This window comes from Thamnophis elegans, chromosome 4, assembly GCF_009769535.1.
Source record: "Thamnophis elegans isolate rThaEle1 chromosome 4, rThaEle1.pri, whole genome shotgun sequence".
In the NCBI taxonomy this organism is placed as follows: domain Eukaryota; kingdom Metazoa; phylum Chordata; class Lepidosauria; order Squamata; family Colubridae; genus Thamnophis; species Thamnophis elegans.
The window spans coordinates 27,525,007-27,549,404 of NC_045544.1; the positions used below are offsets into that span (position 1 = coordinate 27,525,007).

General features: G+C 36.3%; 1 protein-coding gene across 2 annotated transcripts in view; it reads left to right on the top strand.

Moving 5' to 3' along the window:
* The window catches only part of GRIK2 (glutamate ionotropic receptor kainate type subunit 2), a 515,180-nt gene that overhangs the window by 296,640 nt on the left and 194,142 nt on the right, over positions 1–24,398 (top strand). For both annotated transcript variants that reach the window (XM_032215939.1, XM_032215938.1), the window contains exons 7-9: positions 8,710–8,853; positions 11,942–12,049; positions 17,382–17,495. In XM_032215939.1, the coding sequence (XP_032071830.1) occupies positions 8,710–8,853; positions 11,942–12,049; positions 17,382–17,495 (366 nt within the window). The remainder of the gene's footprint in view (positions 1–8,709; positions 8,854–11,941; positions 12,050–17,381; positions 17,496–24,398) is intronic.

The following is a 24,398-nucleotide window of genomic DNA, read 5'->3' on the forward strand; positions in this document are numbered from 1 at the left end:
GGGACACCAGAGGATCCCCCTGCTATCTGGCACCATGAAGGAACCATTTTGGTGAAGGAAGATATATAGAGGTATGAATGTAGTCTCAGGTTTCCAAACTACTCTAGGGAGTTCAGGAAACAGTGACAGATTATACAGAAAGATGGTATGGGGACAAGAGCTATGATAGTGTGGGTTTAGGTTTAGGTTTTATTCAACTTGTATGCCGCCCTATTCCCGAGGGACTCAGGGCGGCTAACAAAACCAAGGGAGGGGAGGGGACAATACAAAAGGGAAGGCAACAGAAACAAACAACAATACAAAACAATTTAAAAGGTCTCAACGAGCACACGGATTCGAGTAGGGGATGGAACTCAACAGCCCCAGGCCTGCTGGAACAGCCAGGTCTTAACGGCTTTACGGAAAGCCTGAAGGGTGGTGAGGCTCCGAATCTCCACGGGGAGATCGTTCCAGAGGGCCGGAGCAGCCACAGAGGAGGCTCTCCTCCGGGTGGTTGACAGCCGGCATTGGCCGGCAGATGGAATTTGGAGGAGGCCTAATCTGTGGGATCTAATGGGTCTTTGGGAGGTAATCGGCAGGAGGCGGTTTCTCAAGTATCCAGGTCCAATACCATGTAGGGCTTTATAAGTGACGACTAGCACCTTGAAGCGTATCCGAAGACCAATAGGCAACCAGTGCAGTTCGCGGAGGATAGGTGTAACGTGGGTGTACCGAGGCGCACCCACAATCACTCTTGCAGCTGCATTCTGGACCAGCTGAAGTCTCCAAACACTCTTCATGTTTCATACAAAAAAGGAGGAAGATGTAATCGTATTACCGTACATAACTTGACACCTGGAAAAGTAGGAAATTTGAGAAATAAAATTTCACAAATTTCTGGATTGGGTGAAGTATAAATTGAAGTTGAAGATGTTTCACTGGCTTTTATGATGCTGTTACAATATACTAATGGCACTGAAATATATTCTAGACTGCTAGCAACTCCAGATCTTCCCAAGTCATAGGACTGACATTAGTTCATCATTCCCACCCACCCTATTCTCTGAGTCAAACTAACATTCCATGCCCAGAGCAAGGAGAAACTCCACTGGTAAACTGAAAAAGAAGGACAACAGCTTCCATTTTAACTTCTTGACTACTATATACTGTCCCATACTATTCAGACAACTTTACAAGCAGAATTATTTATATGTTTATTAATATATTTGATATCTAATTATGCATATTTCTAAATATCAAAGGTTTAAATATAGCTCATTTTCATGGCACATTTCCATACAGATCTAGAAATCACAATTCAGGAAAAATATGCAATAGACTATATCCAGTTTGGCAAAGGAGTGCAACAAGTCTACATTCTCTCCCTTGATTTAATCAACCTGTAGGAACAAAGGGAAGCTGGACTGGAGGAAGATGAATGTGGCTTTAAAATTGGAGGAAGAAACCTGTAGTATCCTGGTGCTACTATTCAAATAGTGAAAAATTTAAAGTATCTCTAATAATAAAAGTCAAGAAATAAAGTGAAATATTGAGACTAAGATTAAATATTAAATAAAACCTAATTAATGGCAGCAGGTAGACAACCAGCTTTAGAATTGGTACTGATGATATCAAAGTGGTGGATAGTTTTTGTCTTTCCGGGTCAATTACCAACAATAAAGAAGCAAGCAGACAAGAAATAGTCAAGAGGCTGGTTGTTGATAGAGAAGCCATGAAGTTATTGGAAAAGATATTCAAACGTGATGTGTCTATACCTACAAAAATCAGAAGTTTGCAAGCCGTTATATTCCCTATTACAGTCTATGAAAGTAAAAGTTGGACTTTGAAGAAGCAGGATAGGAATAAAATTAACATTTTTGAACTTTGGTGTTGGGGAAGAGTCCTGAGAATACTATTGACAGGTAAGAAAACAAACTAATACAAATAAATCCAGTGTTTTTACTTATGGGACAAATAACCAAGCACAAATAACCTTACTTTGGACCCAAAGACTTAACTCTCTAGAGAAGGATCTAATGTTGGGAAATGTGGAAGGAAAGAAAATAACAGAGCAACATAGTTGGAATCATTTACAGTGTGAATGGGTAAATTGAAGGACCACGTTAAAGAACGATCATGATAGAGAAAATCTAAATATCTGGTTATTAAACATTGAAAACAACTTGATGCCACATAATCAAAAATATCAAAGACATTGTGCTGCAATTAAACACATTTATATTGTCTGTGCTTTCAGACTATGATTTTTAAATGTATATTATCACAATGGTATGGTAGGAACTGCTATTGAATCTGATTTATCTCTGTGCAGCATGTTCTTACCTAATCTGACTAGGGAAATATAAATATTCTGTTGCTGTGACAAAGCTTACCAGAAACTTGTATCAGGAAAGTTACTCTAACATTTTTTAAATCTATTTTTGCCAAAATGACTTGACTTAACTATTTTTGCCAAAATGACTTTAGTGACTTGAAAAAAATAACAACAAAAAATAGTTATCTCTAAATTTCCCTAAAGTATGAATATATTCAAAGGTATATTGTTTTTATACAAAAGTATAATTTTAAGACAGCATTTATCTTAATTTTATTAGAATTGATAAATTAAGAAAATATTAATTTTAAACAAATACTAACTTCAAACATTTTGTTATAAATTAACCAGCTGAAAACAACCAGAAAAATATTACACAATATAGTACTATACATTTACATTAGAAAATATAAATGTATAAATTTAGTGATTTATTTAAGCAGAGGTAGGAAATATGTGGCATCAAATCTTTCTGTCAGCCTCAGGTTCAGTTGTTAAATGATTGTTCTTGTCATGTAGTTCAATGAAACAAAAACTATACTAGTAAAAATATTTAGGTTGTTTTCAAACTTTTAAATGTCTACAAATCAGAGGTGTATTCAGCCAGTTTGCATCGGTTCGCCCAAACTGATGGTGGAAATCTTGCCGAGTTTGGTGAACTGGTATCGATGGCCGCTGAAAAGTCCTCCAGACTTGCAAGGCAATGGGATGCCCATGCACAAAGAACATGGCGGTAATGGCAGCAGCATTTTCGCTGACTGGAGGACTTTTCAGTGGCCTGTGGCCAGCAGCCTCCTCTTTGAGAGCATAGCAACTCTCAAAGCAACTCTCAAAGAAGCGGCAGCTGGGAGGCTTCTTTGCCAGCCAGCCGCTTCCCAGCAGTGGTGACTGGCTGGGAGCCATTGAAAACTCCAGTCAGTTTGCCTTCTGGACTCTCGACCAGATGCCACGGAAGGTAAGCAACGAAAGAGGCAGTGGTGGGAGAGGAAGCGGCCCGGCCTGTTAAAGGAGGGGAAACGGGGCTGACTGGTGAAGGGAGGGCAGGGGTAGATAGGAAGAAATCCTAAAAAAAAATCTACCTGGTTCCTGTGGGCATGGCTTGGTGGCAAGGAGTCATGTGATTGAGTGGACATGGGTGTGAGTGATGTCAACTCGGCTATGCCCATTCGGTCACATACACCCCCATATAGCCACACCCATTGAACAAGTAGCAGAAATTTTTGAAACCCACTACTGCTACAAATAATATATTAAACAATGTGTTTCATGTTATTTATTTGTTTATTGAAATTATGGAAGTTTCATTGCCTTAGTTTCCATTGAAGTGAACCATTTATACAAGTAAAGTAATTTCAATATACAGTATTAAAAGTGTGACCAACCTGTAGAGCAGTGGTGGGTTGCAGGAGGTACGCCCTGGTATGGGTGTACTAGAGCCAGTCCAGAGCACCGGATACCATTCTGGTATGGTGCTCTGGAGGGTCCACACACCCGCCTGAGCTCCTTACCAGTGTTTAAAGGTTTCTGCGCTTCCGCACAGGTGCATGGCGCATAGAGCACCTGCACAATGCTCCGTGGAGCATCTGGAGCATCACGGAGGTGCTAAGACACATGTGTGTGCTGCGTGCATGTGTGCACATGCTGCTCGCATCCATGAGGATGCCAGCGGCCCTATTCCAACCGTACCGGTTGGAACAGGACTTAAAAGCCACCACTGCTATAGAGAGTAAAGGAGTGATTTTGACAAAAATAACCAAGAATCATAACCAAGGCAAAAGGAGGTGAAACATTATTTAATTCTTGAGAAACAAAATAATATTTGGAAGTGGTCCTTGCAAATGCCTCCTTGATTCACTGAAAGGAGGGGAGCATAATAAAAATTATGTTATTTATATCCCATCTTAATAACTCCTATGAAGTTGTTTCCTAGTTTCCTCTACTCGGGGAAGCGGGAGGGGGGGCTAATACAACTTAAGGAAGTGTTTTTCTTACAGAAGTATATTATTCCTTCTTGACATTTTTCTAGCATCTTGCAGAGGCTCTTTCCTTTGTCTTGATGACTACTTGAGTCATGGGCCTCAATCGTCTGATCCACCTTACCAATAGCTTTTGTGCATGCACACAAGCAGTTTTGTCAACTAAGGCAAAGTGGCAGCACTTAGTCACTTGAAGGACTTTATGGAGGCACTTAAAATCTCCATTAAAGCAAAGCACCACTTTGAAGATCTATGTAATATCTCAGTTGAATCCAGAAACAATTAATCAACATGAATTCTTATCTGCTAGAGGGAATTAACAGCTAGCTAATGGCTTTCTCAGTACTGTACTATAAGCCGAAAGCTGAAATAATGTTGAAACCATAACAAGTCTGTGTTATCTAATTTCAGCAAACAAATTGGGTTGTTCTTTCTTTATAGTCTTTCAAGAGATTAATTTTCATAATGAATGCATAACTAATATTCATACATTTTGTGTTATCCAACATTATCCCTGAAGGATGAGCTTCAATAACAGGACAGAGATCTATGAAATAGTATGTTTTGTACATCAATTGGACTATTGATGTAGTCAGTTCTAAATTATGCTTATTTCTTTTGGAAATTTGGCATTTTTCATTAGAAAGAATAATTTATCCCATGACTTTTGCATTCAACATATCATTATGATGAATTAGATAGGTAGGCAGGCAGGTAGACAGACAGACAGGAAGATAGACAATAAAGTTACTTTTTTTCAGACCAATGCATTTCACAGAATTATGGTTGTGGGGGAAATAAAAGAATTATTAATTGTACAAGATGAAATAGTTCTAATGAATAGATAACTGTCATGCCTTCATTTGTAAATTAAGGCAATACATTTCTTTTACATGAAGAATAAAATAAGAGATTGGATGGCCATTTGTCTGGAATCATATAGGGTCTCCCGCTTAAGCAGGAAGTTAGACTAGAAGACTTCCAAAGTTCCTTCCAACTCTGTTATTATGTAATTATGTAAATCCAGCATCTAGTGGAATGCATATCATTCATTTCTCTTACTCAAACCTTTATAGCTATCTAGAGATAGCTATAGTTACATAGTGAATCAATAAAATATAATTCCATGCCAACTTTTTTTGGTTGAGTAAAATTCATAACAACCACAATACCATGTTCTGAATTATTAATCTGATTGAAAGCATATTTACTTTACCCATTGACAGGAATTGCTAAAAATATTTATATTGCTCAATTTTGCTACTTGGGCTTAGTTCATTTATATTTTTAAAATATAATTTTATTGAGCTTTTTAATGCTTGTTTTCTAAAAACACTAAGAAACAAAACAAAAATCCAAATTCAAAAGGAAAGTAGAATATAATATATATAATATGGAACATGGAATATAGAATAATTTATTTAATCTATATGAAGTGAATTCTCTTGTCAAGAGTGTCCTGTTTTTCTTTCTCTATTTTGTTTTTATTTGGGCCTTCATTTTCTCTTTTCCAGAATTTCTCAAACATCCTGCACTTTTTTCTCCTTATAGGATTTCCATCCATAGAATCTTCCTAATCTTTGACTTTGTTGAAGTCAGCACTCTCAAAATCTAGAACACTAATCTGATTTTGTTGTGCTGCCCTGGTGCTGATAGGGTATTATTTTATGGAAAATTTTCCGCAGAAACTTGAAAATACAATTTAATTTTTTAAAAAAAATATTATTAGACCGACATTTCTCCACAGCACTGGAAGTGCAATGAAGCAATATCAAGGTTGTATAATTAATGTAGAAAAGATGTGGTAGAAAAAAAAAATCATCAATACTGCTAGATGATTTTGGAAACCATTTCAAAGTCTCAAAATTTAACCAAATTATTTGTATGAATCAAATTATCTCTGTCCATTGAAAACAACCTTTTTGTCAACCATGTCTGTCTATCTATCTCAGGAGGATACTCTGATGAAGTATTCTTCACCCCTTGTCCACTTCTCTCTTAACACTTCTCTGTTACTTTAAAAATAAAATCTTTTCAACTTCATTTCATTTCTCAGCAGACCCAGCCAGCAATCTCTCTAAATAAAATTTAGACAACATCTCCCCAAGGTTATTTGCTATTGGCTGTACAAACTTGGGTTGGAGATTAGTGAATATAATTTAACAATTATCCGTAGTTGGAGCAAGAACACCTGAAGGAAAGGGAAGAAGATTTGATCTCCCTTCAACCACCAATGCAATATAGGTAGTCCTCAACTTACAACAGTTCATTTAGTGACTATTTGAAATTATAAGGCACAAAAGTGACTTATGACTATTTGCAGCATCCCTATGGCCAGGTGATCAAAATTCAGATGCTTGGCAAGTGACTCATATTTATGACACTGCAATGGTCATATGATCACCTTTTGCGATCTTTTGACAAGCAAAGTTGATGGGGAAACCAGACTCACTTAACAGCTGGGTTACTAAATTACCACTGCAGTGATTCACTTAACAACTGTGGCAAGAAATCTGATAAAATGGAGCAAGATTCACCTAGTAGCTGTCTCATTTATCTCAGTTTGGGTTCATTTGTGGTTGTAAGTCAAGGACTTGTACATGACCACATTCTTTTTTAAAAAATCTTCCTTGCTCCTAGAAGGAGCAGCATCTACCATGTATTCTTTCCCTACTTATCTATTAAATGTAGCCCATTAAAATAGGTATGTGTGAAAATGTGAAAAACAGAATATGAGCAATCTATCTCTTGATTCCCAAGACATACTGCATAATAGAGGCATTTTTGGTTGAAGAATGGAACATTCTTGTCATAGAATTTAGATCAAACTGATACAGAATTTTGTTAAGACGATATATCCAGTTGGAATCTGGATTTTCTTACTGCATAGTACATTAAGGTAGGATGGTAGAAGAAGCTGAATATCAATGCAGAGATTTTTCAGAAATATTTGGATCTTTTGTGGTTATTGTTACTTTGTGCTTGTTTCCTAACTTTAAATTGCATAGAATGTGATTTAAATTACATAAAATGCTTTTTCTAGTATTTCCACTTACATAAAGCATATTACCATTGTAATGTCATGATTCAAAAGATACTTGGCTCTCACAATGGTTTCACATTAGTCTTAAAAGCACTTTGAAATATAAGTCGATGAATCATTTTGGGGGCTCTGATGTTTTTACAAATCTACCATGTGGGTAGCAACTCCAGGTGTTTTAAACACTGCATAATGTTGTTCTACAACCCATTTTAAACAGAAGAATTATTCCCCCTTTTAGTTTGGAAATGTCACCACGGGAGACCCATTTACATCTAAATGCATGTTATCTCTTTTAGTACCATCTTATGGTCCCTAACAGTTAAGAGTAGTTTTACAATTTTAATGTTTTGTTTTATTGTAAAGTGAGTTGGGATTAATTTGTATGGAGGACAAAAGTTAACTCTGTGGCTGTGTTGTGTGATGACAAATTCAGTAATCTCTAGGCTTCCTGTTGTTAATTAATTCATTTCACAGCTCACTAATTTTGTCAATGAACAGAAGCTACTGCTTCTTCTGAGAAGAGATGCAGAGTTATACTCACATGCACAAGGAACAAATATGCAATATCTGTGGATTACACACACACACACACACACACACACACACACACCATGTTTTCCCCAAAATAAGACAGGGTCTTATTTTCTTTTGATCCCCAAAATAAGCACTTGGCCTTATTTTTGTGGAGGTCTTATCATTATTGAGGTGCAGGAGGCAGCAAGTGTGGTCACTTCATGGCTGCTGCTGTGTTGCAATATTTTCAGGAAGGGCTTATTTTCAGGGGATGGCTTATTGTAGTGCATGTGTTCAAAAGCCCGATTGGGCTTATTATCTTGGGAGGTCTTATTTTCAAGGAAACAGGGTATATATTTTCTGGGAATGCTGTTGAATATAAAGTATAGCATAAAATCTTTAAAATGAAGGATTATATCATCCCAGCAAGAGTTCTATCTACTGAAGAAGAATTTCATTCAATTTGTTGTTCTCAAATAAGAATTTAAACAAAATTTAGAAGCAGTTGTTTAGAAAACGATTTGGGGAGCAGAGGAACCTGACAGATTTAATCCATTCCTGAACCTAATTTGAGAGGAATGAGTAAGGCCTTAAATGTTTCTATTCCCTCATACAATTCAAATCAGATTCTTTGTCTCATTTTTTTTTCTTACTGTAAAAGAAAGGAAGATGAAATTTGTAGTAACATATACTTCGTGTAGTGCATAATTTAATCATCATGTATTCACTTAATAAGAAAACTATATTATCACTTTCTTCTGTCATAAGGTAAGGTGGAAAGTGTATGCCTTGCTTTTCCTTGTCTAGCTGTGATGCAATTTCTCTGGGTCATTTTCACAGCATTGATTGTGTTCTCATTTCAGACAGATGCAGCTTTAATGTATGATGCTGTTCATGTGGTGTCGGTTGCTGTCCAGCAGTTTCCACAGATGACTGTCAGTTCATTACAGTGTAATCGCCATAAACCATGGAGGTTTGGGACCCGCTTTATGAATCTAATTAAAGAGGTAAGTCAGGAGCAAGATATGCGCCATTGTTAGTTAGAAATTCAGTATGTGCAAATGCCTTTGGCTTTGTGATATGCACTCCATTTTCAATTCCATTTTTTTCTTGGTGAATTTTGTACCCAAGAAGCCCAAGCAACAAAGTGCCCAATAACCTGAGTAGCAAATAGGAGGAAATGTTTTGCTGAGAAGTGTCATCCCTGGAAAGAATGATGAACAGAATGTGTCCAAAATATAACAGCTGTATACAGCAATTTGATGCCTTTCTATATTATTTTCCTAATGTTTTCATGCTAAATGTTTTCAATGTACACTCCCCAGTTTCCAAAATGCCTACATTTTACTAAAATGCCCTACATTTTATGAGCTTTAAATTTTAGTTAATATAAGCTTCATTTATAAGATATAGAAATAGAACGTGAATACTTTCAAGGGATGCAATAGCTCAGTGGCTAATATACTGAGCTTGTCTATCAGAAGGTTTGCAGTTCAGCGGTTCGAACCCCTAGCGCCACACAACGGAGTGAGCTCCCATTACTTGTCTCAGCTTCTGCCAACCTAGCAGTTTAAAGCACATTAAAAAGTGCAAGTAGAAAAATAGGGACCACTTTGGTGGGAAGGTATCAGCGCTCCATGCACTTTTGATGTTTGGTCACACCAGCCACATGACCACGGAGACGTCTTCAGATAATACTGGCACTTCGGTTTAGAAATGGAGATGAGCACCACCCCCTAGAGCTGGAAACAACTAGCATGCATGTGCAGGGGACGGAGGGAACCTTTACCTTATTTTCAAGCAGTAGAATAAGTGCTGATAATCTTTTAACATGGAATAGTCATAATGCTGTTTTCAGCAGTGTGAATTTAGTTTGTTTTCTGGTCTGCAAACTATGGCTTCAGATGAACCCTGAAGTCAGTGTTATACACATAGTCTTCACTTATCAGCTTCCTCTTTTACTGACTGCTTGAAGTTACAATGGTGTGTGTGTGTATGTGTGTGTATAAGTGTGTGTATGTACGTACACACACACATACACACACATACACACACACACACACATGCACACTGCATATAGTTTTGCAACCAATCCTTGTATTTATAACCATTGCAGCATCCCACAGTCATGCCAACATCATTTCTGTCCTTTTTCAACCAGTGCACATTTATAACTATCACACTGTCCTGTGGTCATATGACTGCCATTTGAATGCTGTACAATCAGCTCACAACAAGACACGGTCACAGGATATTTTGCTTAACAACCATGGTGATCCACAATCACTGAAAGGGAAGTACCATATTTTTCGGAGTATAAGACATACTAGAGTATAAGACGCACCAAGGTTTTGAAGAGGCAAATTAGAAAAAAAAAGTTTTTGCACTCTGCAAACCTCCTAAAAATGGCCCTTTTTTTTGCAAAAACAGGTCCATTTTCTTTTTTAAAAAGGGGCATGAATAGCCCTTAGGAGGCTTGTAGAGTGTTCCTGTGTGTGTGTGTGTGGCAAAACCGAGCAAAAAATTGTCACTTTTTCATAAAAACAGGTCCATTTTTTGTCAAAAAAAAAAGGGCATTAGGAAGCTTATAGAGTGCTCTTGGGAGCTGGGCCAATTTTTGCTCATTTCTGTCCTCCCCAGCCCCCAGGAGCTCTCTGAAAGCCTCCTACAAGCTATGCACAGACATTTTGGTGAAGGGGCGGAGTTTCTGTAGGCAAAAGTGCTGTATTCAGTGTATAAGATGCACCCTGATTTTCAGCCTCTTTTTTGAGGGAAAAAGGTGCATCTTATACTCCAAAAATACGGTAAGCTCCTAAGCCTATGTGGTAATGTGATTTTCCACTTTGGAACCACTGAACTTAATGCTAGAGTGTCAGTCCCAATTGTGATCACTAAGTGAGGACTACCGGTATTTTATAAGACAATCTTGGCAAATAGGAGAGAAATGTTGAAGTCTAAAGTTTAAATGGGAATGCCTAGTTGTCTTCAATATCAAACCAAGGACTGTTAATAAGCAGGCAGACCACTAGTGTTGGCATGTAAATTCATTTTCTTATATGTGTGGTCAGGTATTTATAACGTTGAATCCTCCCCCCTCCAACCTATTTTGGCAGCTGACTATGTTTCTAAAATAAGTATTGAATTTTAAAATGAAAATGCAATTATAACAACTGTGCAGTTATCTAACATTTTATATAACCCATTTTATGGGAACTACATTTTGGAAGGGCATAGTTGTATTACCTCAAATTTGGAACTTTAGAAGAAGTTGGCTATATATATATGTCTATGTCTATGTCTATGTCTATGTATATGTATATGTAAAATACAAGTAATAACTCCCTTTCTTCCACTTCCAATCCATTTCTAAGATGCAGTTTTTACTTAATTTTGGTGATTTCCCATGGAATGACTGCGGGATAATTTCTGCATGTTGCACCCTTCCCTTTTTCTTGGAACAATGGCAGCTAGAATCCAATTGGATGCTTTTGTTAGAAAAAGTTATTTCTGGAGTGAAATGGCAAGCGGCAATTACTTTTTTCTTATGAACACTTTTAAGGGAATAAAATAATATCCACCTGAACTAGCAATAAGCTACCAGGACAGTGCTGGATTCCACCTAGGGCAAAACTCATATTTTTAATTTTCCATAGCTGAAAATGAATATTAGAGATTAATTCTATATTTTGTGAGAATAGCTTTGAATGCAATAAGGACTGTGTTACAGAAAGTGATAAAATGTGTTATTATAAAACTCATAACTAGAGATATACTGAAAGACAGCAACAGACAACAAAAATGTGCGTATCCTAAATAAGAAAATAATGAAAATGTTTCAAAGATCATCCTAGTCAGCAAGTGGTATATAGAAAAGGAATGGAAAGCATTGTATACAGAGATTAAAGAAAAGTTGGTTTAATTATCAGAAGAATGCCAGAAATCCAAAAAGTGGATATGATTTTTTTATATTGGCTATGAGGGGAATGAATTAAATTTAATGAATAATTAATATTTCCATTTTAAGTCATTAATTTATTCATTTCTCTTTATCTCTTTTTTGCTGCTTACATATAATTTTCCCCTTATTTTTCCTAGGCTCACTGGGAAGGTCTCACTGGCAGGATAACTTTCAACAAAACCAATGGTTTAAGGACAGATTTTGACTTAGATGTCATTAGTCTTAAGGAGGAAGGTCTTGAAAAGGTACTTATGTTACTTCGTCACAACTGATAATAGTTAAAAACAATATTTCTCATTTCTATTTATGATTTTATTTAAATTACTGGATATAATGTTCACAATTTCATTGCCTGTTTAAAAGTTTTTTTTTTAAGTGATGTTTAGCTATGGTGGCTAGATCTTTTCTTTCAAATGGTATATAGAAAACTATGACTGTCATTACATTCATAGAAAATTTGTACATCATTAATATTAAAGTAATAAAAGCTGTAATGTAGATGGGAATGACCGTGGAAAAAAAGAACCAAAGATTAAGTAATGGTCATAAAAGCGGCAACTAAGTCTGCAGTAGGAAATCAAAATAAAATCAAGATCACTCGAAGAGTTAATACCACTTTATAGTGCCTTGGTAAGGCAACACTTGGAATACTGCATCAAATTTTGGTCACCACAATGTAGAAAAGATGTGGAGACTCTAGAAAGAGTGCAGAAAAGAGCAACAAAGATTATTATAGGACTGGAGGCTAAAATATATAAAGAATGGTTGTGGAACTGGGTATGTCTAGTTTAATGAAAATAAAGACTAGGGGTGACATGATAGCAGTGTTACAATATCTCAGGGGTTGCCACAAAGAAGAGGGAGTCAAACTATTATCCAAAGTACCTGAGGATAGAACAAGAAGCAATGGGTGGAAACTAATCAAGGAGGGAAGGAACTTAGAACAGAGGATAAATTTCCTGACAGTTACAACAATTAATTAGTGGAACAACTTGCCTCCAGAATGCTCCAACACTAGAAGTTTTTAAGAAGAAATTAGATAACAATTTGTCTGAAGTGGTGTAGGGTTTCCTGGCTAAGCAGGGGTCAGACTAAAAGACCTCCAAGATCCCTTCCAACTCTGTTATTCTATTCTAAATGGGGGTGTGGCAAATGTCTCAGCAGGAACCATTCCCAGATTTTAAAGGCAAAGTAGGAGAGATGTGTTTTTAGTCTTGCAAGATCTGTTTATATAATCTTAAAATATGTAGAGAGCTTGTACTGTTGGTTTTACCTTAAAGGGCTGACAGAAGCTGGGCAGTCGTATAACTGTCAGCCCTGTGAGATAGGCCAGTTTAATCAATGGGCACAGCAGGGATTCTGTTAATGCTATTTATTGTTATAAGGTAGACAAGTAGAATCTTTAAAAAAAATAATGAAGGAATAATCATTTTGAGGGTTTTTTCCCCTCACTTTTCCCTCTTTCTCGGGACTGAACAATCTTTTCTCCAGGATCCCTCTTAACTGTTTGCTCATTCCTTTCCCATTTCCAAGAAAAGGTCTACATTCCTTCATGATAACCATCTGCATATATTAACGCTCAAAAGGATTTGTATGCCATTCTTGTAACTCTATTATTTTTTAAAAAAACATATCCTAAAAATACGAAAGGCAATAGCAAGAGTGGTGAGGAACTTCCATTATTTACTATCTTTATGTACAAACTATAGGTTTCCCTCTCTTTTGTAGGAATTTGCTAATTATATGGTTGGTCATTTTTGTCCAATAACTTGCTTTATGAAAAAACAAAAAGCCTACTCCAATCCTCAAAATGTATGTTAGTATAGACAATTGTGACAACAGTTTGCAAACCTAGGCATCTTCCCACCAAAACCTTTTTTCTGTCTTTGACACACATCTTGTATCCAGATGAATTCACAAGATTTAGACCAATTTGAACAGATTCAGAAAAGGGTTGTTATTAGGAAATAGGAATTGTTGGGAATATTTAGCTGAGGAAACAGAAAATTGAAGGGGGATATGATACAGTATGATAACCAGATGACTTCTCAGCTTCCTCCCAACTCTCTGAATCTATGCTTCTTCAAATTATGTCATCTATAGGGTAAGATTAACATTTATTTTCTACATTAATATCGTCAACTTACAGGTATGCTTTAGTTAATATCCTTTTGTTGAGCAGAAAGCTTGATTTAAAGGCCTGTTGGGCTCTATTTGTTAGCTGTAGCTTTCTGAATACTATCATTTCGAACCATACTTCTTTAATTTATTATAACTTACTTTTGATTGGTTGAATTATTTAAGGTTTAATGAATCATTGTTCAGCTGGCTACAAAAACTTTTCATTTGGGCCAGCTTTAAAATTAAAATACTTAGGCTAAGCAAACTAACTTCAAAAATATGTAGTGCTAAAATTAATATTTTATGGAGAAAAATAACTCTGATTAAAATTAGCATCAATGCATTGTAATCCCATTACAGCAAAAGGCATAATATGCCCATATACATTTTAGAGAACTACAAGAAATAAAGTGTAACAGATATGGTTGTCAAGCAAGTATAATTCTTTCCTAAATAAGTTTTTAAAAAATAAAGCCATATACTATGGAATGGAAGTAGTTAGCAGCTACCTAGAGTTTTTGGAGGTCAAACAGCATACAAATATAATTAAATTAACTATGAAGGAATAACTTTGTTGACTCACAATGCAAGTATAATTAATTTTATATAGGATCCCTGATGTCTGTAGACAAAAAAATTACTGGGTGTAAGACTTTAAACTATTAGTGCTCCACAAATGCAGCTTATGTATTATTACTATTGAAAATGTACTAACTTATACACTAGGAACTGGCAGTTTTAATCTTGATTTTCTATTGGTTTAAACTGGTATACTGTGTGGAGACAGTCAGTTATAAATCCAGGTTTTTAGAATATACTGATTTGGTGATGTATGGGTTAGTTTGTGTCTAAACTAAGGTGACCAGATGTCCCAATTTCAGCGGGACAGTCCCTCTTCTGAACAATTTGTCCCGCGTCACGCTTTTTTAAAAAAAAGTCCTGATTTTTTTTAAGTTACGAAAAAGCCTTCAGCCGCCTTGAGGATCTCCTAGCAACTGGGAGCATATATTCTTCGAGCTGAGCGCATTCCCACCCACTTATCCTTGGGAGCTGTTGCCAATGGCTGAGGGAGGAGAAGACTTTACTCCATGTGGAGACCGTGGGCTTCCCTCACGGATTTTTTCTTCTTCTGTTGCTTTAAGCAGCCACTTCCTCCTCCCTCTCTCTTTCTCTCTCTCTCGGAGCTAGCAGCTGCCTCTGACGCTGTCCAAGCTCAGCCCTCTCCCTCCCCCCCCCCCCGGACTGCTGCTTTGCCTCGGGGCTTTTAAATTGGCATTGCGTGTTGTTTGGGGAGGGGATTACTGTGCCATAGAAACACAGCATATGTCTCATGTGGCTGATAACCCGGTCTCTATACAGAAGAGGTAATTTTAAAAACTTCAGAGCGAATCCAGAAAGAGGGGAGAAAGAGGCTGAAGGTGAAGGAGTGTTTGCATAGGAGGGGGAATTTATAAACGGCCCAGTGAATCCAGAGGAGTGTGTGTGTGTGTGTGTGTGTGTATGTGTGTGTGTGAGTGAGTGAGAGAGAGAGAGAGAGAAAGGCTGAAGGTGTGCACAGGAGGGGGAATTTATAAACAGCCCAGTGAGTCCAGAGGAGGAGTTTGTGTGTGTTTGTGTGTGTGTGAGAGAGAGGCTGAAGGTGTGCACAGGAGGGGGAATTTATAAATGGCCCAGTGAATCCAGAGGAGGAGTGTGTGTTTGTGTGTGTTTGTGTGTGTGTGTGTGTGTGTGTGTGTGTGTGTGTGAGAGAGAGAGAGAGAGAGAGAGAGAGAGAGGGAGAGGCTGAAGGTGTGCACAGGAGGGGGAATTTATAAACAGCCCAGTGAATCCAGAGGAGGGGTGTGTGTGTGTGTGTGTGTGTGTGTGTGTGTGTGTGTGTGAGAGAGAGAGAGAGAGAGAGAGAGAGAGAGAGAGAGAGAGAGGCTGAAGGTGTGCACAGGAGGGGGAATTTATAAACGGCCCAGTGAATCCAGAGGAGGAGGAGTATGTGTGTGTGTGTGTGTGTGTGAGAGAGAGAGAGAGAGAGAGACTAGCACCAAGTATTGTAGCTTCTGTTTCTTGATGAATGTATTCTATTTTATTTTTCTTTATGTACATTAAGAGCATATTCACCAAAGAAAAATTCCTTGTGTGTCCAATCACACTTGGCTAATAAACTATTCTATTCTATTCTATTCTATTCTATTCTATTCTATTCTATTCTACTACTCTACTCTACTCTACTCTACTCTACTCTACTCTACTCTACTCATTTCTATTTCAATTCCAATAAGGAGTTTAGCTTCTCTTTCTTGAAAATGTAAGCTAGCATAAGGCATTATAATGCAAGCTAGCTTTAGCTTTCAAACAGTTCATTTAGTGACCAAAGTTACAGTGGCATTGAAAAACTGATGACCATTTTACACACTTAGCGATCATTTTTCACACTTAGCGACCATTGCAGCATCCTCATGATCACGTGATCAAAATTTTGATGTTTGGCAACAGATTCGTATTTATGATGGTTTCAGTGTCCTGGGGTCATATAATCGCCTTGTGTGACCTTTGGATAAAATATAAAATTTTTAATCAAGCCCCCCTCCCCCCGTCAATGGTGTCCCTCTTTACCAATCTGAAAATCTGGTCACCTTAGTCTAAACACATATAGACACAACAAAGATTTTTGAGATTTAATTAATTAAACATTGTTACACAAGCCACAACTATATGTAAACCAGGCGAGTATCTCCTTCTGGAAGCTATTTTTGCATCTTCCCCCACCCCTACACAAAAACCCTCACTTGCCAAGCCAATAGTGAAAGAAATATGCCGAGGAGACTGTGTCTCCTGTGAGATTTGCTATATATTATTTTTGGACAGTCAGAGCTGGATCATAGCCCCCATCTTCATCTTCTTCTCCAAAGTACCTTTTGTTCAAAATAGGTTTCAAAAGAGACCCTGAAACTAACCATTCCAACAGAAACTGGAAGACTATTTTTTAAAAGAAACATTTTAAAAATACTGCTGCTATAATTCAGTCAACTGGCTTTATTCTATTAAACTTACCAGCAGAAATTGGATTTCCAAGTTTCAGAATGAATTCATTTCATTCTGGCAATTTGGTGTCAGAATCCAAGTGAAAATCTAATTTGGCCAAATTGCTTCTGAAGCAATATATTGAGTTCTAAAACAATGGCACCCCTGTCTGGAATACATTCTACTTCAAAAATTTGTACTATCTTTAACTGGCTACTGCTGAATGAATTGGAGTGGTAGCCACAAATCCACAATGGAGTGGTAGCCACAATATATATATAGCTGTTGTTACTATATTTTTTGCTAAAATGGTAGCTGAAATTGCACCATAAGAGAATAGGAAAAAGAGTTTACAGTTTTAATGTTGTCTTCTTATTTCTCTTTTCTAGTGGATGAAACATAACCCATGCATAATATGTAAGTTCTTATCCTGTTTTCTAGATTGGAACCTGGGATCCTACAAGTGGACTTAATATGACTGAGAATCAAAAAGGAAAACCAGCAAACATAACTGATTCCCTTTCTAATCGTTCCTTAACTGTAACCACTATTTTGGTAAGCTATTCCTCATGCAATTAGTTTTCAGAGGTTCAACTAGAGTTGAAAACTACAGAAAGTCACAGTGCATAAAATAATAATAATCAGCATTTGAATGTCATAGTTATGTAGCAATTACTGATTAATGAATAAGTTAAAATATCTCATTAACTGTGGGATTTTACCTTCAACTATAAAGATAGTCATTTTAATTTCTGTGCTATAATCTCAGTTGACTAATTATTTAACTTTCTTGTGATTTTTCCAACATTTGTATATTTAGACAGAATATGTTTTGCTAGATTTGGAGAAAAAGTTTCAGTTGGAAGGGTATATAATTTTTTTTTTAATGCAATTAAATATTAATTCAGCAAAGAAAATCCTTCCAAAAGCAGTAGTGATTCTTTCAGACTTCTCATTCATATTTATTTTAGATTTTAATTTCAAATTTAAATAATAAAATAAATCTAAATCTAAAATAACTCCTTAAATGCAGAAAAATTAAGACTTTTTAAAAGTTTAACTCCAGCACTTTTATTTAATCGAATTCAGTTTGATTTTTTCCCCTTTTCCTACCACATTTAAGAGACTCAGTATTTCAGTTAGAGTTCAAAAGATTTGTTTCAAGCTTGAAATAGCTGTCATATGTTTGAAATGGTCTGGTGAGATCATCATGGAAATGTTTCAAGTTTAAAATGGAGTGCCCAAACCAAAAAAAGAGGCCATGTCATGCTCAAATACATCTCATTTTTGATTGAAACATAAAAATTGCAACATTTTACACAGAATTTTTAGACTGTATTTATTAGCTATTTTATTTTTATTTGTCCTTGGGGCAGGACTACGTAATATGACATGACTTGGAAATTCATTTTATTCTAATATAAATAAATAATATTTTACATGATTCTATTGGACATAAATATTGTGAGATGAAGGGCGCACGGGGGAAATAGAAAAGAAAAAGAAAAAAACATTTTTCTTGCCAGATTTCTACTGCAACCACCAATCACTTCTTAAACTAAGCAGTACTTTATTTTTATGCAGTGTTAAAAACAGAAAGGAAGTGTTAAATAAAAGTTGTTATTCCTGCAATTTAAATTCTGAACTGAGCAATTTTCTCCTCTGTCTTACTCAAAATGGTAATGATCATTTGCTCAACTGGGTAGATTCCATATAAAAATATCTTAATTATTTTCTTATCTGTTTTTCTTATCTATGTCTGTACTTTTTTTAAAAAAAGTAATGCAAACTTTTTTTTAAAATTGACTTCTAAGGATCCCTGTTTAAGGACTGGCCTGAAGACAATTTAACTTAACTGCATTGATTTAAATTGCACCTTATCACTCTGATGTCCTTTCAATATATTGAACTGAATTGCCATACTTTTCCACCAGCATCAGATAATTATCATTTTTAAAATATAAAATAAAGCCAAGTTAGTGCAGCACAGACATTAGCTTTAGGGAAAGTGTGCTGTTGCTATAACTCATTTATTTCTGTTCTTGAATCTACAAAGTGAATGTCATTCATCTATGAAATATGCATCTCCATACTCTCCAAAATTATTCTTTTACTACAGTGAAAGTCTAACAAGAAAAAATAAGTCTAAATTTTTCACTGTTTTTTTTTTAATGTGTAAGCAATCAAAATTTATCAGTATGTATATTGCTCAGTGGAAATATTTTGCCTGGCCTGGAAACTAAGTAGACTTGGTTTAGTTTTTCAATGGGACATTGCCAGGAACTACATAAACAACAGTGGGAAGTTGAATAATACCCTGAAACAACATAAAGAAGAAATTTTTGGCATACAGTTGTCAGAAATACTGTGTGGATGTTTTCCTGAAGTTGTAGGGTATCGAACCTAACTTGAACGAGTCATTACTTAATATGAACATTAAAACCAATTGGATTTTTATTGAACCACTCATCCTGTTTATATTCTGAAGAACAACAGGTTCAGAAGATCACCTTAAAGACTGTGTTAATGTTCCAAATACCATGCACAATTAAATCAGAATCGAAGGCAAAACTATGCTTAAAGTTTCAATTTAATAAGACAGACATGTTGGCATCGTACTGTGAGATTACAACTCTGGAAGTTACATCAGAATCCCACCCATTGAAAAGTTCATGATCTTGTCCCCACACCCACAGTCCATCACATGGTCCAATCTTCTTCTTCCACGCTGGCGTCTATGCCCAACTGCTTCTGGTCAGGTGTGAAAGTGCGGAGACAAAGGATGACTTTGACTTCTAGTAGAGAATGAAAAACAATACATTCTACAATCCTACTCCTTCTATTCCCCCTCCCATTGACTATACTTAAAGAAACAGCATAATGAAATAAGAGAAAGTGTGGCAGGCCAAAATTCTAAAAGGAATATAAATGTAGGCCTGATAGACTGGCAGGTTGGTTACAGCATAAGTCTACATGGCTGCAACACAAGAATGCTTAACTACTTTTTATCATATATCTCATGATAATAGCTCCATACTGTAGTTACAGTGATTATTTGTTTTATTTTGGTACTTCTGCAGCACAGCAAAATAATAAGATGGATATTTCTTTGATAAAATCTGAAGAAAAGTTCTGGTTCCATGTCATTATTTTCAACAGTTGCTTAACTAGTTAGTGGTTTGTAATTTGTAGTCTTCACCAAGCATATAGAACTGCCATATACAACAGTTCCTTAATTTTCATATCAAAGTTCTTTCTATTTCAAAAATACAGTGCATTAGCCACAGAACTCAATGTGCTGCATTCTATGTCTCAAAAAGAAAGCCCTCAAGAAAGAGTGAGATAAAATATGTTTAAGTTTATTTTAAAAAATGTTCACTATATTTATCATTATAATCTTTTATAATCTGTCCTGAGAAATAGCAGCAAATAAGTTTTTGTCTTAAACTAATTGATAGAAAAAGTGCCATATATTGTGAAAAGGAACATACCAGCAGCAGAAGAAAAGAACCTTGTAGGGCACCAGTAGAGAAGGAAGAAGTGCTGGATAATGATCATGCATGGTGTTAAGGTGCTGAATGTGGAGTGGGAAAGCCCAAATTTTAGTTATTCCTTAGACACAGAAGCCAATTGGGTGATTGTGGGCCAGGCCTTGTCTTTTAACGCTAAATGGAAAGTTGAATTTTTTAATTTTTTTTTTATTTTTAAAAATCAAATTAAAATTAACAATGACCAATAATTTATTTTGTTTTGTTCAGGCCAGGCTGGCTTGCTGGAAAAGCTAACTTTTTAGGGCGCGTCGGGAGGATTGGAGGTCGGGGATTATACGAAGCTCCTGGGGCAGCTCATTCCAGAGGGAAGGCACTCCCACAGAGAAGGCTCTCCCCCTGGGGGTCGCTAGCCGACACTGTCTGGCCAATGGCACCCTGAGGAGGCCAACTCTGTGGGATCGCACTGCACAATGGGAGGCTACCGATGGCAGTAGGTGGTCTCGCAGGTAGCTTTCTGTTGTATCTTAGATAGTGCTGACATTCAAAAAGAGGCCTCTGTTGAAAATATTAGTGTGAGAAAGGCTTACAGAGAAGTGTTACCCAGAGAAGTGGGCAAGTGTTCTGAAAGGTAGTAAGATATAACAAGGACAAATGTCTGTCCTTTATAGTTTAATAGCAATAACAAAGTGGTAATCAGAAAAGAGAAGATCTAATCAAATTCAAAAGAAGCCAGTACCTCTGAAATAGATTTAGTTTAGTTGGTCTCTGGGATTCCCAAAACAGCTTTTCAACAAGCAGAACTGAACTTTACCAAAGTATTTTTTTTTAAAGAAAATCCATATGTGGTGGCTGTAGAATTGGAAAGAGGATGACACTAAAAGAAGATGGTTCCAGAATGAAAATGGAAATGGAATGCAGAAGATTCCATTTTTAATTTGTAGTTCTTTTTTAATAACATGGAGGCATCCCCATAGTAGTTTGAAGGAAGTATAAAAAGATTTGATTAAATAACACAATAAGCCAAGCATAACACACAAATTTTGCCCTTTGAAAAAGATGTAAACATTATCTTTACTTTACTTATATTTTGGTCCACTGCTTTGGCTGGTTACTGACTGAACATACAACTTCTAACACCTGGGTAATTATTCCATACTCATCTCAAAACATGATTAGGGGTCATGGTACCAAGGACCCAGTAGCACATCTCTCAGAGAGATAGATCAGATGATGTACTTTCTGAGGGCTTGGAATTTCTTCTGGCTGAGTCTGAGGAATTCCAGATCTTCTTCTTCAGAAGAATATTCCATATTAAAGATGAGAAAAATCATGTATTGTCCATTTTCATTAATAAATTACATTGTTCCTCTTGCTACTTTAGTTGGGAATTATTTTCAAAACTCCTTATGAAGTTTTGTAGAAAAATTCATGCACATATTTATGGACAGTTCTCCTTTTTTAAAACCTTTTTTCATCGGATGCATACTTTCATTAGAAATATGCATTCTTCTTTGCTCTCACTGAAATGTATACAATTCTTCAAAACTGGAATAAGAACAAACATTATATATCATTCTCCTTTGGAACGCAAGCTGCATATGCTTTCAATTAAAATATGCTTCTTTTTGAAGGCTATGGTAGCTTTACAGGTAAAACTTGCCATCAGTTCTGTACTTTTTTTTTTGACAGAATGTTTTTGCAGTAATTCTAGAATGGTTTCTGGGGCTCTAATAACTTCTTCAAGAAAATTGGTCAGACATACAATTCCAGGTGTATCTTTGATTGTGTCTAGTCTCTTAGGGACTCTGCTGAACTATACTGTCTGTGCTGACAAGATGAACAAGTCTAAATAATTTTCTTTGCTACAACTCTGAAAGGTGTTGTAATATGAAACTTTCCTAGCCTATTATTTCATCTCAAAAATATAATATTTGTCCTGGCACAGGCAAGTTATCTTGTATTAGGCCACATGCAACTTTTTAAGAATCTTTAATTCCTTTTCCTGAAATGATTTTCTCCCAATATATTCTTGTTGAAAATATAGTTTATATTATTAGAGTATTAGAAATCAGCGGGATTTAAAGCTCATGAGCAATGTCAAACTGAAACACTAGCAAGAGAAGCCACAAAAAGAGACAATGTTGTTCTTCCCACAGCTGCATTTTATAAATTTCTAAAGCTTAGAGTGTAATTGTTTTATATTATTTGCTGATTTGAGACTTATAAAGGAGAGCAAACCTTAGATGCCATAAAACAAACACATGGATATTGCTTAACTCAGGGATCCTCAACCTCTGGGCTCACTACTTATTTGTAATCAGGCTATGTGAATTGTGGGCTGGCATGCATGTGTTTAGCTTGACTCACACAAGTGGTTGGCTGGCATGCTTGTGCATCTCAATTTGAGCAAGTTGAACTCAACTTGTGCAAGTTGAAGTGTGCATGCTTGTGCAAGCGCACCAGCTCACCACTCATGTGAATTGATCTGCACATATGTGCGCACCGGCCCACCACTCATGCAGACTTCGTTCCCCTCTCCCTTCCCCCAGCCAGGCTGCCAAACCACAAAGGTTGGGGACCACTGGCTTAACTGATGCATATCATAGTAGTCTTCTTTGCAGAGTAAGAGTCAGCTGTACTGAAGGAAGTTGTTGACCTATTTTATTCCTTCCAGAGAAAACCTGGGGAGAAATCAGTTGGCATTTCATGTTGGTATGTTTTGATCAACTATGTTCCCATTATGGGAATCTATTATATTGGTCCACTATTTTTCATAATTGTTTAGCATAATTCTGTGAAAGATAGTTTCTGATTGTTTTTATTGAAATGAAAGATATTCTCCATTGTTTCCATTTTCTTACTTTCAAGAAACAGGTCCTGGAATATGAGTAAACATTAGAATTAGTAAATGTTTTGCATTTGTTTTATATTATAGTCCCTGTCCAATAATTACCAATGTTCTGTCAGTTGTTGGGAATGTTTGAAATTCCATGTATTTTAAATATCTGGCAGTTTATTATGTTTTACAAAGTGGTCACAATTGGATATTGACAGAGATGATCAGCTTCACACGAGTCTCAATTGCACCTAACCACCATATTTAGCCTGATTCTTAATTTATGATTTGATAGGGGAAAGGAAAGCTGTTTATAGTGTATCATACTGTATCTATATAGGCCGTTTCAGTATCTCTCTAGGGTTTCTGATGATCTTTCATAACACTAGCTGGATCTGAAACCAGAGTATCTTTGGATAGTGCATGAGTTATAACTGAATGGAGGTTAGTTGTGGTGAAATCTGAGAATTCTGCTCATTGCCTACTTCTTATTCATGTCCATGATGAAAGACTCACCCATAAAATCACTGGATTACATTTCTTATTATCAGTCTACATTTTGAAACATGTAAATCTTATATAGTTTTTTGGTCTATGGAGATTCTCAGTCATCTAGGTATACATCCATCCATATATAGTTTTTATTTCCAGGCAATTATAATGTTTCATTGCTATTTTTAATTATATAATCACAGTTGCCAAACTGGATTCAGATTCAACTATAAAAGCTATAATTCCTTAGTAATAATTGAATTAATCAAAAGTAAGTTGTCTCTCAATAAAGATAGTATTCAGCATAACTTCTGAGGGTAGAACAAGAAGCAATGGGTGGAAACTAATCAAGGAGAAAAGCAACTTAGAACCGAAGAGAAATTTCCTGACAGTTAGAACAATTAATCAGTGGAACAATTTGCTTCCAGAAGTTGTGAATGCCCCAACACTGGAAGTGTTTAAGAAGATGTTGGATAGCCATTTGTCTGAAACGGTATAGGGTTTCCTGCATAGGTTAGACTAGAAGACCTCCCAGGTCCCTTCCAACTCTGCTATTGTATTGTATTGTATTCGGTGCCCATAGCTTTGCAAAGGACAGAGTATTTTTAGTGGTTTCAAAACAAGAGTTTTGTACATACT